Here is a 12,792-nt window from a genome sequence, read left to right as displayed (position 1 = left end):
GGTCAAATCATTAACTCTCAGTCTGAATTTTCCATATCCAAAAGAAGGAAATAATAGCATGACTGTGAGAACAAAACACAAATTAGCACTACAAGGCATTTTGAAAATTAGAAGTGCACTCTCTATACAAGGTTTTATTGAGGATGCAACTTTTATTATGCAATTTAGTAAAAGCCTGAAGTTCAGCCAAGAAAGCTAACAACTAAGAACTGAGTTTGGTTTATGGCAGAAGTGGGGAACTTCCAACCCAGGGGCCAATTTGGCCCCATCAGGGGATCCCATTTGGACTGTGAAACCATTTCCCCTAAGCTGGTGCATTGGGACCCACTAGTGCAGAGCTTTCTAAACTGTGTGTCACAACACGTTAGTGTGTTGGCTGCAGTATGTAGGTGTGTGGTGCAAACGCTCCCCATGCTCCTCCAGGGACTGGAAAGAGGTTAGTTTAACCTCCAGTTTGCTAGAAAAGTTTAGAAAGCTCCACACTAGTGGGTCGCAGTCTGACCCAAGGTGGGTAATAAAAAGAACACTACTTCCATGCAAATACATGGTAAAAGATTAAGAAACGGGTCCCCAAATATATGTTTAGGTCAAAAGTAGATCCAGGATCTGAAAGGTCTGTAGATATCTGCTCTAAACCACACACCCCGCCTATCTGATGATGCCAAGGATTTCATCAGCTGATGGGCGGAATCTTCTTGGAAAGCTTGTCCTCACTGATTTCTTCAGCCTCTGAAAAGGATCAGCATCAGATAAAAAATGGAGTTTGCTTTCTTTCACTGCACATACAGCAAGCAGACCCCTTTTTCTTCATTGCTGCTCAATGGAACAGTCCCTACCAGAGCCAATGTCTGCTTTATGTGGCATGATAGTGACATTATGTGATTGACAGGTGAACTGCCCTACCCACCTGCCAAAGATGGCCTGCAGGGTGAAGCCAGATAAAGACCTGACCCCCAGAACCAAAAAAGTTCCTTGCCACCTGCTTTATGATGCGGGGAGGATTGCAAGTGCTGCTTACACTAGACAGCAGTTTTTGAGCTCTTGTACATCTTATGGCAGGGAAAATCTTGTTTTCTAGGAATCACAACTGAAAGTAAATCAACTGATATGCTCTCTAAAAGAATTAACTTTTATTAATTATCTGTATGTGATTGCCTGCAAAGGAAGCGGCATTGTAGGTAAAAGTCCTGTATCACAATACTTTACTTCCTCCCAAATAAAGTAAAAATAAATTCTGCATACTGACATTCAGAATAGGTTGTATTATCCTGGAATGAATCCTATGGATCTACTTCAATTCTGAACATTTTTCTAAAATTAAACAAAAAAACAGTAGGTGGAGACTAGAATAGGAAGCTCTGGTTTGTTCCTCAAGATATATTTAGATGTGGGATCAAAGGCTTCCTATAATCAACCTCCCTTACAAACAGCTTTCCAACCTGCCAGGGTGGCCATTATGCACCAGTATCAAATCTCAATGTTGTTGCTACATGAACTATTGCTTGTCCAGTCCAGCTTGTACCATATACAGTCACATATACAGCCAGAAAAGCAAGAAACAAGATAGGGGAGTAAATTCCTTTATTGCGTTGAGGTGTTTTGCAGTATGGAACTGTCACTATCCCTGCCCCCCCCCCCAAAAAAAACTCCTACTGTGTTTTTGTTCTGTGTTAGAAATCACAGAGTGGGGGAGGGAGGGAGAATGGCTTACTTCAGTGTTTCCTTATTCTTGCTACAGTTGTAACTGGGAGTAATGCCTCCCTCTAGCTAGTACTTTAAGTATTGTTGCCTGAAAAATCTATTCTTTCAGGAAGGCAGTGGAAGGGTAATCACATTTACTATAGCAAGGAGCACTTAAGTTCCGAAATGCATTCTGAAAACGGGGAAGAGAGGCGCACACAAGAATTTGGTTCAGTGGATGACATAAACACATACTTCACTCCCCTGTAAAAGGATTAATCTTGCAATTTACAGTCTCATCCTGTGAACGTATATTCTGAGTTAAGTCCCCCTGAATTTCATAGAGCTTATTCCGAAGTGAGAGTGCATAAGATTGGGGCCCTAGCGTATAAAAGCATAATATAAAAACAAAGAGCGCCCATCAGAAAACACTTTCTATATAAACATGAATTTTTTGCTGTTCGTGTCAGCAGCAGATATTTAGAAATTCAAAGGGACGGTAAACAAAACTGCTCTAGTTACATAACTTTATCTTCTAAAGAGGAAGACTTCCTATCTCAAAGCGTACTGTGCACTATATTGTTGTAAAGTTATTAAAATTCCTAACTCACCATCTTGTTTCACACTTAAAGTAGGCCATCTCAAAATGCAATAAAGTTTTGAAAGTTAGGAACGACGATCCTAATAACAGTTTTCATCTTTCTTCAGGTCCTCTCCCCCTCCCCCCCCCCCCCCGGGATTGAAAACTTGACTGCTTTGATATTTAACAGTACCTCAAAAATAATCCTGCAGTATGATCTAAAGCTGGTTTGCAGCTTCTGACATTGAAGTGCACATTTCCTAAGTGACACGCTGTCAGTATAGGAGAAGTTCCAAAGCTTAAGTAAGCGTATTTAGCAAGCTGAGCATTTACTATTATCAGCCTTGTATTTAAGAAAGTAGCCTGCTAGTCATAGGCAAATGCATGGAATTCCATGCAAAGTGAGCAGGCCGGTGGATGAGTTCAGATCACTCCATCCCTTCTCTGCCAAGCCACTAGACTTCCACGCTAGTTGTGGTGTAGACACAGTGGGCACTGGGCAGGCAGAGTGAGGACTGTCCCTCCTTCATGAGTCTTGCTTGATAAAAGGTAAATGTTGTTAAGATGCCAACCGCTTGTGTTTCTATGCTGGCTGCATGGTAATATCTGCATGTTATTTGCAAGCTAATCACTTTTTAAAGCAGCTCTTACAAAAATACTAGAAACTGCAACTCAATGAAAAGATAAAAATTCATCACAATAGCCAAATTATGCTTCTCCCCTATGTACAGAACACTTGTGATTTATCCAGAAAACACTTCTGTAAGAAGAAAGAACTAGCAGCTACTACCCATTATAATCTATTTCTGCACAGCAATATTAAGTTTTTAATTTTCCTCTTACATGACTTTTAAAAAAACTGTCAAATCAGGCCAGAAAACCAAGCTTTATACAAAATTTGCTCCACCTAATACCACAGCCTCTCCATCAATATACAGCCTTCTCTCCCTGGCTCAACATATGAATTGGTAAGTTAATATGACTCATCTATTGGCATTGCATCAAACTTGCCCTGAAACAATCAGGGGCCCTCTGCACCAGCTAAAGAATTTACTGACACACACATTATTATGCCAACTTCAGAGAACAAATCACCAATATTAACCTTAAAAACTTTTAAGTAACCGACTAGATTTGCCTTCAATGCACAACTAGTTGCTAACATTCTGATCATTCATTCACTGGAACACTCTGTTGCATTTTAGGGGCCTGGTAATTATTCAGAAACACAAGTTAAAGCTGCTGCCTCTTTAAAGTCTCAGAAAAAATGTTGCCCAATTCTTGCTGGCTGTTTCCTAGGGACTAGCATAGTTCATGACACAGAATTAAGAAACAAAACAACCTTTACTGAAGAAAATTAAGACAGAGACTGAAGTGGCAGACATATCAGCATAACGTTATGATGTGTAGGATTCCATGAGGTAAAGCGTTTGCCATTCTGCTTTTAACCATGTTCCATCTCATTTCAACCTCTTTTAAAATAAAAACAAAGTTAATGCTGACAGTATTGGATTCAGGCCACAGTGACCATGACCCAGCTTGATTCAGTTACTTTTCAAGTAGTAAGCAGCAGAAATTGTTGAAATCAGTTCTTTAAAAAGAAACATGATGCCTGCTTGAGCTCCATCTCCTGTAACTAGGAAGTTTAACCACAATGTAGAACTACAGTGCATTTTGTCCCCATCAGTGCACCACCACATGCGCTAGGTTGAGCTGAATGTGAGAGAGCATACTTTAGTTAAAAACTTCATTATGGAGTATCTATGTACATATAGGAATAGATTTCCATACAAAAATCAACCATAATAAATTAATATCACAACGTTCCAAGGAATGCTAATCAGTTTACATTACCCTGTACCTTATTATTCCAGTGCAATATAAAAAGGCTCCACTACTCGATAAATACATTATATTGTTGTCTTCCCCCCTCTGCTTCTCACTGAGCTTTCAATATCTGAACCCCCAGGGAGAAAGTCATGGGCATTGGTACACACTTGGGAGTGCCTTAATTTAATATTTTACTTCATACTGAGAATATTAAGTTTTTGGTAAGATAAACAGGCAGTAGTTTACAGTGTGGGGAGTGGGGGAGAGCATGTAGGAAAATAACACTATAGGATTTTCCCTCCACTCCTGCAATACAATAGAGTTGAACTTCACCCAGTGAGCACTCTAGGCTACCCTCTGCCCTGTTATAAGCGATTCTATGACAAAGCAGTTTTCCACAGATGACTGTTCACACTTTTCTTAAGAACATTCATACAAGGAGATTTCACTGCCTTCCATAAAATGTTATTCCACTGCTCAACAACTCTCTAGCAAGGAAAGTTTGTTTTAAATACCTCTTTCCCGAATGCAACCATTGTATCTTGCATCAATGGAAAGGTAGAAGATCGGTTACACTATTATGTTTGATTCTTCCAGCATCTGGGAGGCCGAAAGTAAAAACAGTGTTGGAGGGGTTCAGAACTCCACTGGTGCATGGAGACTCAGTTCACCCTCATTAAGGGAAAATGGGGAAGGAACAGGACAGGGAGGGAGGGAAGCAAAGGTAACATTACAGCCTGCTCCAACTGAGCAGTGCCCTCCTCCTGCACAGGGTCACTTGGCACCAACTGCCCTGTGGGACAGATCTTGATGAGCTGGTAAGGTTTACTGTCATCTAATGGTAATGTTATTATTGTATTAGTAGTAGTAGTAGTAGTAGTAGTAGTAAGCTGCCTTGGAAGGATCATTATCATTAAAGATGGGATACTATATAAATAATTGTATTACATTATGAACATTATTTTACATATAAACAGCTGCAACTCCACAGTAATGTTACCTATAATTCTAGTGCACCAGCTTGGTGCACTAGGTACTCCTAACTACATTTTCTAAACAGCAGCTTGATTCACAAAGGCTTTCTGCACAGAAATAATTAAACCTATGCCCCAGCCATATACCAACACAGTTAAAAAGTAAAGTACCACCATTCACAATGCAAAAGCAGTAGTTATATTCAGCACAAAAAAATAAAAATCTGTACATGACACTTGGTATAACTCTCAAAATGGCCATGACAAATATCTTAGGTGGGAAAGCACGAGGAAATACAATTTACAAAAGGTCACAAGACATTTATTTGTGTCTTCTACTGGCTCAAGTCAGAAATGGAACTTCATTAGAAATTCCCTCTTAGCCTATAATGCACATGCACATTTAGAACTTCTGTTCTAAACTGAACCATTGTTAAATATTTAAAAGGCACAATGCAAAACCACAATTTGGCACTTGGGGGTAACCTCAGGAGTCATGCACTCCCATCTTCCCCCATCACCTACTCCATCGGAATGAAAACCAAAGTGGCAAACAATGGTCAGCACCTTGAATCCAACCAATAACCAACCAGATTTTCAACTGCGAGCCTAGGCACAATGGAGCCATGGGTAAGGTGGGGCAGATATGACATTAGTTGCAACAAAACACAGGACTACAGTATTGGGATTTAAAGAGGCCACAATTTTACAGATGTCAGAACTTTTTGGTGCCGGCATCGGTTTTGTATCCTAACATCAACTAGCCTGACTCCTGGCAGATGCTTAGCAGGGTTAACCAAGGCTGAAGGTTGCCCTATGATGTACATCAAATTGGGCTAACCCCCCTGCCCAAGGATCCTGTTAAAGGGTTATCCTGATACTGTGGAGCAGGGTGAGGTCCGCCCACCCTTGCTCAATTAAAGCTAAGAATCCAACCCAATGCCTTATCTGCCATAATTTGTGACCGTTGCTATGAGGTAGGTGAAGCCCCCAGACAGGCCCAATTAGTCTGAATGCAAATGATTCTGCCTGGCCCTGAATACAGTGACCAAAGGCTTCCTCAGCAGAGCAACCCCATGGGACATGCTTGCATACTATTGGGCAGCCCACAAACATCTAGAATAAGGAAAGAGTGAGCAGGGAATCCCAAGCTGAACTGAGGCTGGGATCATGGCGCAGCTGGCTTTTATAGCCAGGGAGGGGACCAGAGGGAAAACTTTTTTCCTTCTGGTCCACACCCAAGACACGCCTCATAATACACCTGCAACTGGTCGCAGCCACAGATGAGCCCCAGCATACAACACAGCCAGCAGAGGGGGAAAAGTTGAGAGAAAGGGGGGCATCCAGCCACAGCTGTGTTGGACTGCAACTTCCACCTCCCACCATGCGGAAGTAAGCGGGATTTTTAAAAAAGAATCAGATACATCTGGAGTTCAATAACTAAACCTAGTATCTTATTTTGACAGGCACATTGTAACAATCGTGATCATTTCATATGTGCAACACTTCGAATGTCCAATGTCTTCCTACTTCTACATTAGTCTGCCTCACAAATTTCCAGCACCACATTGCACTAGATAAACTTTATCTATGACTGGTGCATCCAATATTTATTTTTGTTTTGGATGGACTATATTGAAATGGTGGAAATGACTGGCAGAATCCGAGACCAGGGAGAAGAGTTGGTGGAAGAAGATTGGAAGAAATTTAAAGACTATTTGCAGAAATACTGTAAAATTAATGAATGTTAAAATGATGTTGGATTGAAAATAAGTGGTTTTGGTAATAAGGTTAATAAGAATATGCAAATATAGATAGATTTATGGATGAAAATATATAGTTATAATAGGTTAAGATATAGAGTAAAGATAAATGAAAGAGGGTAAGGATTTGCTGAAAGGATTTTGTAAACGGGAATACAAAAAGGGGAGGTGTGAGGAGGTCAAGGAAACAAGTAAATGAGCCTAAAGATATTGAAAAATGGATTTTTTTTAAAAAAAAAATTCTTAGCTATCTGTTTTTTTGTATTTTGTATTTTCTTTTTTTTCTAGGCCTTTTTTTGGTAATTTTTGTATTTTTCTTGTTATCTTTTTTCTTCTTCTTTCTATGTTTTCTTTTTAGTTTGTTAATCTTTGTTTTAATTTTCTTAACTCTTTAAACCTATGTTTATTGTAAAATCCTAATAAATATTTTATTAAAAAAAATATTTATTTTTGTTTTGCTATATACATCAAACCAGAGCCAAAAAGTGTTGGATGCCCACACTTATTTTCACACATGGAAAAAAAATTAGCAGTTCTCGTGGTAGCTGGGAGAAGACGTATCTTTAGAAGATGCTATTAAAAATATACCAGTTTCCCTACCTGTTTCTCACTCAAAGCTGTGATTTTGGCTTGGAGTTCATGAAGCTGCTTCTTCAGATCAGCATTCTGTTTAGAAAGAGAGAGAAAAAAAAGTATCTGTGAGAAAGCTGTTTTAATTCTTAATAAAGAATAGTAGGAGGACTTTAAAACTCATAGGAATGCTATAAATAAAGCGCCTCTAGGTTGTAACTAATGGGATTGCTTAAACAGCACAACAGTGAAGCCTATTTGAACTGCCTGGTACTACAGTTTTATGGCTTTTTTCAATATTTAGCATCATTTGGGTGGCATTTTCATGTATTTCATGAAGATATGAAATGCCATTTAAGACTTAATTAACAAGGACATCAAGGAGTACCCTACAATATACTCCACATTTTCTTTCAGTGATGTGCTCCACTAAACAAAAATGAAATTATTTTTAAAGATACATCTAACATTAAACCACCACCCCATCTCCAAAGGCTATTTCACACTTAAAACCTTTTGCCCCAGAATGCGTCTATAGTATACATGAGGTGAAAGAAAACGAATGCACCTTCAATGTTACAATTTTGGTGAACTAAATAAACAAACCACTACCTTCCTCATGAGATGGTTTTTAATAATCTTTTTGTGAACAAAACACTGTCAGAAATAATATTGAGACTGTATACTTAATATATGATCTGATGAACTTTTCTATTTCACTTTGTGAAAAATGCAACAAGAGGAATGTTTGTATTCTGACTTCAGGAATGAAGAGTGTGAACAAAACATATTTACCTGTGGATCCTGCTTCATTTGGGCAACCAGTTTCTAAAATAGAAGACAGTGGTATTAGTACTGCATGTGCTTTACTGAAAGTTCTGCAAGCAAAACCTATACAGTGCTCCTTGACTAAAACTGGATTTTTCATAAAAGGTGTTGCTTATTTCTGCCACCCTTATTCACATGTTTAAATATGCTGCTACTAGGGATAAAGCTGGGTAAGCTAAACTAAAACTACAATCTTAAACTAATATAAAAAGCAACACAGACAATCAGTTCGGTTGTAAAAAAAGCTATCTATATAATAAAAAACTACAGAATTGCCTTCATGTGGTCTTGTTTGAGGGACAGAAGTCAAAGAACAAACTTAGCTGCATCCCTTGCGCTACTTTTCTATACTTAAATTGTAAGTCAGAAAGCAGGGGCTTGTTACTGGTGTTAGCAAAAGCACCTAGTTTTTTGGTGTTTTACAAATAAATGAAAACAGTGATTCTGTAAGAACTGGCACTTCAGGTTAAGTTTCCCGCCTCACACACAAAAAAATATCTCCAAAGAACCTAATAAATTCCTCAGGTATTCTGCTTCTCTGGGTACTTCTTGATATTTTTAAAGAGTCAGTATAAAAACCAAGTGGCATAGGATGTTTGTCACATCTGGGAGAGCACATTAGAAATATTCCTTCTGACCACTTGATCCTTGGTCTTGATACGAAGCTTATTCAGTGATTTTAAAAGGCTTGCTTGAGAATTAAACTGTGTAATCCAGCTAAATTACAGGAGATAATGGCTTGAATAGATAAATTAACTTCTCATAGCACTATAAATCTGCTAGGTTAATACATATAGAATATGTGTCTGATCTATCAAAATTAATTAAATTGGCACTAGTAAACAATTTTGCACTATACCTATATGAGGATTTAGTGATCTTTCCCACAGTTCCCAACAATACTTTCACTCTATAGGAGCAGCACAACAACATCATTCTAAATAAAATGGTATACTGCTGGGGGGCAGGGAGAATTGATGTCCCATTTGGTTACCTCTCCCCAACACATGAGCACACAGAGAGAGTAGTTTTTGGAAGCAGAAATGCACTATCTATAATAGTCTCCTCATGTCTCGCCTGACAGAACACACTTTCATGCAAAGAACACAGGTACCATTGAATTCAAAGGAGAGGCTTGTGCTTTAAAGCAGAAAGGTATTGACCATTACATTCCCACAACTATTTAATGCTGAAGTTATTCTAATTCTGGGGTGAGCGAAGTCTGTCAAAATTTGCTTTTGATGTATTTAAGAATACTTTCTTTTGTAGGTTAATAATCTGAATTTAGAGGGACACAAACTCTGAATTGCCAGAATTGCAGGAATGGAGAAAATAAACCTGAGATGCATTTTTCATCACCCCACAGTCACTTGTTAGAAGATTTGCAGCTTTCTTTCTTTCTTTTTTCGTTCCTATCCATCTTTCTTGTTTGAAAGTGACAAAGTTGCTAAGGGATCAAAAATGGCAATGAGCATGTGAACTCTGTTTATTATTCTGTCAAGGGCTGACAGCGCTCTGATGAGTGTGTGGCCAAAGCTAGGGGGAGGAGACTGACCTGGGAGAGGGTGTCAGCAATTATGCGGTTCAGTGCCACTCATGAGGCAGGAGCCAGAGCAAGGGGGGGAAGAAGAAGGAGCACAGCTGTTAGGGATGAACGGGGGGGGGGGGTGACACAGGACCTGCCAGAGGTGGAGGAAGAGGCTGATCAGGCCTCACCATCCTCTATGCCATTGTCTCCTAGAAACAGGAGGAACTTGAAGAGGGAAGAGACACGACTTCCATGCAGGAGATGTCTCAGGTTATGTGTGTGCAACCCGTCAGAGAAGGGTATATAAGCCAGCGGGGCGGTGGAGTACATGGTCCCACAGTTGTTGCAACGCTCCACAGGGCCCAGACGTGTGGGCAACTGCCTAGAGGCTAAAAGCGCATGTGTACCTGGAGTACTGTGGAAGCTGCTGTAAACGCTTCTCTTGTCAATAAAGACTTAACTATCACATGTGTGCCTTTCTTAGCTGGGGTGGGGGCAGTACATAAACCTATACGTAAAGACTTAGACCCAATACTTGTCTCCACATGAGTGGAAGTGCTTCCAATATTCGTTTACCGGGGCAGGGAGTTGTCTCCCCATCCCACAGCCTCTCGTGCCCACTGGAAAACTGCCCCAGGACAGACAGGCTTTTCCAAATTGTGTGCAATGTCATGATGTGAGGGAATGAGTGCCTCACCCACAACCTGTACATGAGTGGTGCTTACGTTTGTGCAAGCAAAGTCATGGATTCAACCCAGCAAGAGTCGCATACATGTGAAAGACTGAGGCTTTCACTTGCTGTTTCACTATATCCAGTATCCAGAGCTATATGTATTGCCTTGGTTACTGAGCTGGAACTATGCATAAAAGACAATCACATAGTTAGTGCTATCAGCTTTGTAGTGCTGATCTCCAGTTGGAGATGATGACTGACACAATCAAGCTGACCTGACAAACCATATAATGGGTGGATAAGTGTTTTCAGACGCATACATTTGTTGCTCCCTGAAAATGGTCTGTTTTTTGAAGACTCTATATTTAGAATCAAAATATTTCAGTTCCAGCTATATCTGCATATATGAAAGCTTGCAGATCACTGACACAATAGTCTCATACAGCACATACAAACCAGATAATCCCATAGAGTTCAAATGCACCTAGTCCCAAATAAACGTGTATATGATTGCAACTATGTGAAAGATCCATCAACTACATCTCCCAAAAAACTTGTTATTTCAGTGCTAATTCTACTACTTCAAATGCAAACTCAAACTCCTAAGAGATTATCCTGGACAAGTTTGACATGGTTTGGTAATCAGAAGGCAAGAGCTGTTGGCCTTTATATTTACATGTCCTGCATAAGGGCAAGCCATGCACAACTTGTGAAGAACTGTTCTCCATATTTTGTTTTGTCGTAAATGTCTCACTTCTGTAAATAATTCCACACAACCATTTTTCTCAGTCTGCATATGAGTCAGTGTTACCAGTGAGCTGGTCAACTACATGAGAGAAATATTTATTTATGTACAAACCCACAGCATCTACCTTAATGTTAGAAAATGGTGTCAGAATTGTCTACAAGAGCTTTGATTTAGTCTGAAAAGAACTCAGGTCTGAGAGGATAAAGTTGACCGTGCAGTTGAATTTACATTCAGAGATACCCACAATGTTGTTAGCAATGTCTATGCAAACAATGCAATCAATGACGGGATCTGTCTAGCAAAGATTATTTGCTATAAAATATGCTCAATGAATATCCCAAGTCTGATGGATCTTTCACAATTACAAACATCTATACAAATTTACTTGTGACTAGTTCCCACTGACCTTAGTGGGCCTCACCTGCTCCATTTGGGGTGTAGGACTGTGCACTTTCTGAGCAATTTGCAAGTTTCCATGTGCATAAATGTTCTCCACAGCGTAGGGAGGAGGAGAGGGGTTGAATGTCCCACTGTGCAAGGAAAAATTCTTGCACTGGTGGAATGTTCATTTAGCACTATGTTAGATTCCGTTCAAGTTATTTTTGTACTGAGCTCTTGCTTAAATTACATAAAAGTTCCACAAAAATTGAACCTACTAGCAAGTAACACAGAAATAGAGGCTGGTTTATTGCTTTCACATTAGAAACAGGTTGGAAATTGTCAAACTTGAGATCTTAAAACAAGTACACTGTACAATAAGTAAACCATGCCTGCCATCTATTGTTTAGAGTTAACCATGTTGAAATCTAGAAGTAAACCACTTTGAAATATACCCAGTGTAAAATATAACTGATCCATTGGCTTATAATATATTTTAAACAGGGTCATCAGCACTGAATGAACTGTTCACACTGGAAGACAGAAAATTCAGAGTATATATTTGCTTGAGATTCTGTCCTGCCATGCTATGCAGCACATATGAGAAGCATATCATCTTTTAAAAAAAATAAATCTGGAATGTAGCCTATAACATGTATAGGCTGTTGTCATGTTTCAACAAACCACAATTGTGAGGATGGCAGTTAAAGCTATTGTATATCAGGCAGACACCTTCTCTTATTGCCTTTTCAGTGGCTCTTTCAACAATACTTTTAAATAGAGATCTTTATCCCAGTTGGTAACTGTACTGGATCTGAATTGCTTTATGTATGTGCTACTTTTTGAGACTGTTTTTATATTTATAACTGATGTTGTTGTTTTTAATGTCTTACATATGCAATTGCTTTAACTGTTTTTATACATATACCGGTAATTGTTTTATATATGTTTTTATTATATTGCAAATTGCTTTGGGATAACTCAGGGAAAGCAAATCCTAACCACCACCACAACACAACACCACCACCAGCTTGAAAATAATAAACCACCACCCTAAGCCTTGGCATTGCTTAGAGGATCCTCAACACTTGAATTGGTCTCTAATTTCACACCAGCTCAGGCAGGGAGATAGTAGACAGCAAGATGGTCAGTTCACAGAATTCTCTCATCTGTCCTTACTGTTTCACACCTGCTACAAACACTTAAAATTGGGACTCAGCCAGAATTAGATCCTGGAGGG

At 39.3% G+C, this 12,792-nt stretch overlaps 1 protein-coding gene across 5 annotated transcripts in view; it reads right to left on the bottom strand.

Moving 5' to 3' along the window:
• The window catches only part of PHF21A (PHD finger protein 21A), a 131,575-nt gene that overhangs the window by 68,002 nt on the left and 50,781 nt on the right, over positions 1-12,792 (bottom strand). For all 5 annotated transcript variants that reach the window (XM_081001763.1, XM_081001762.1, XM_081001761.1 and 2 more), the window contains exons 4-5: positions 8,193-8,225; positions 7,428-7,493 (exon numbers count right to left, since the gene is read on the bottom strand). In XM_081001763.1, the coding sequence (XP_080857889.1) occupies positions 7,428-7,493; positions 8,193-8,225 (99 nt within the window). The remainder of the gene's footprint in view (positions 1-7,427; positions 7,494-8,192; positions 8,226-12,792) is intronic.

Source organism: Podarcis pityusensis (genome assembly GCF_964106645.2).
Source record: "Podarcis pityusensis genome assembly, chromosome: 1".
Taxonomy (NCBI): domain Eukaryota; kingdom Metazoa; phylum Chordata; class Lepidosauria; order Squamata; family Lacertidae; genus Podarcis; species Podarcis pityusensis.
Note: the sequence above shows the minus strand (reverse complement) of the source record. Positions and strands in the feature narration are given on the sequence as shown.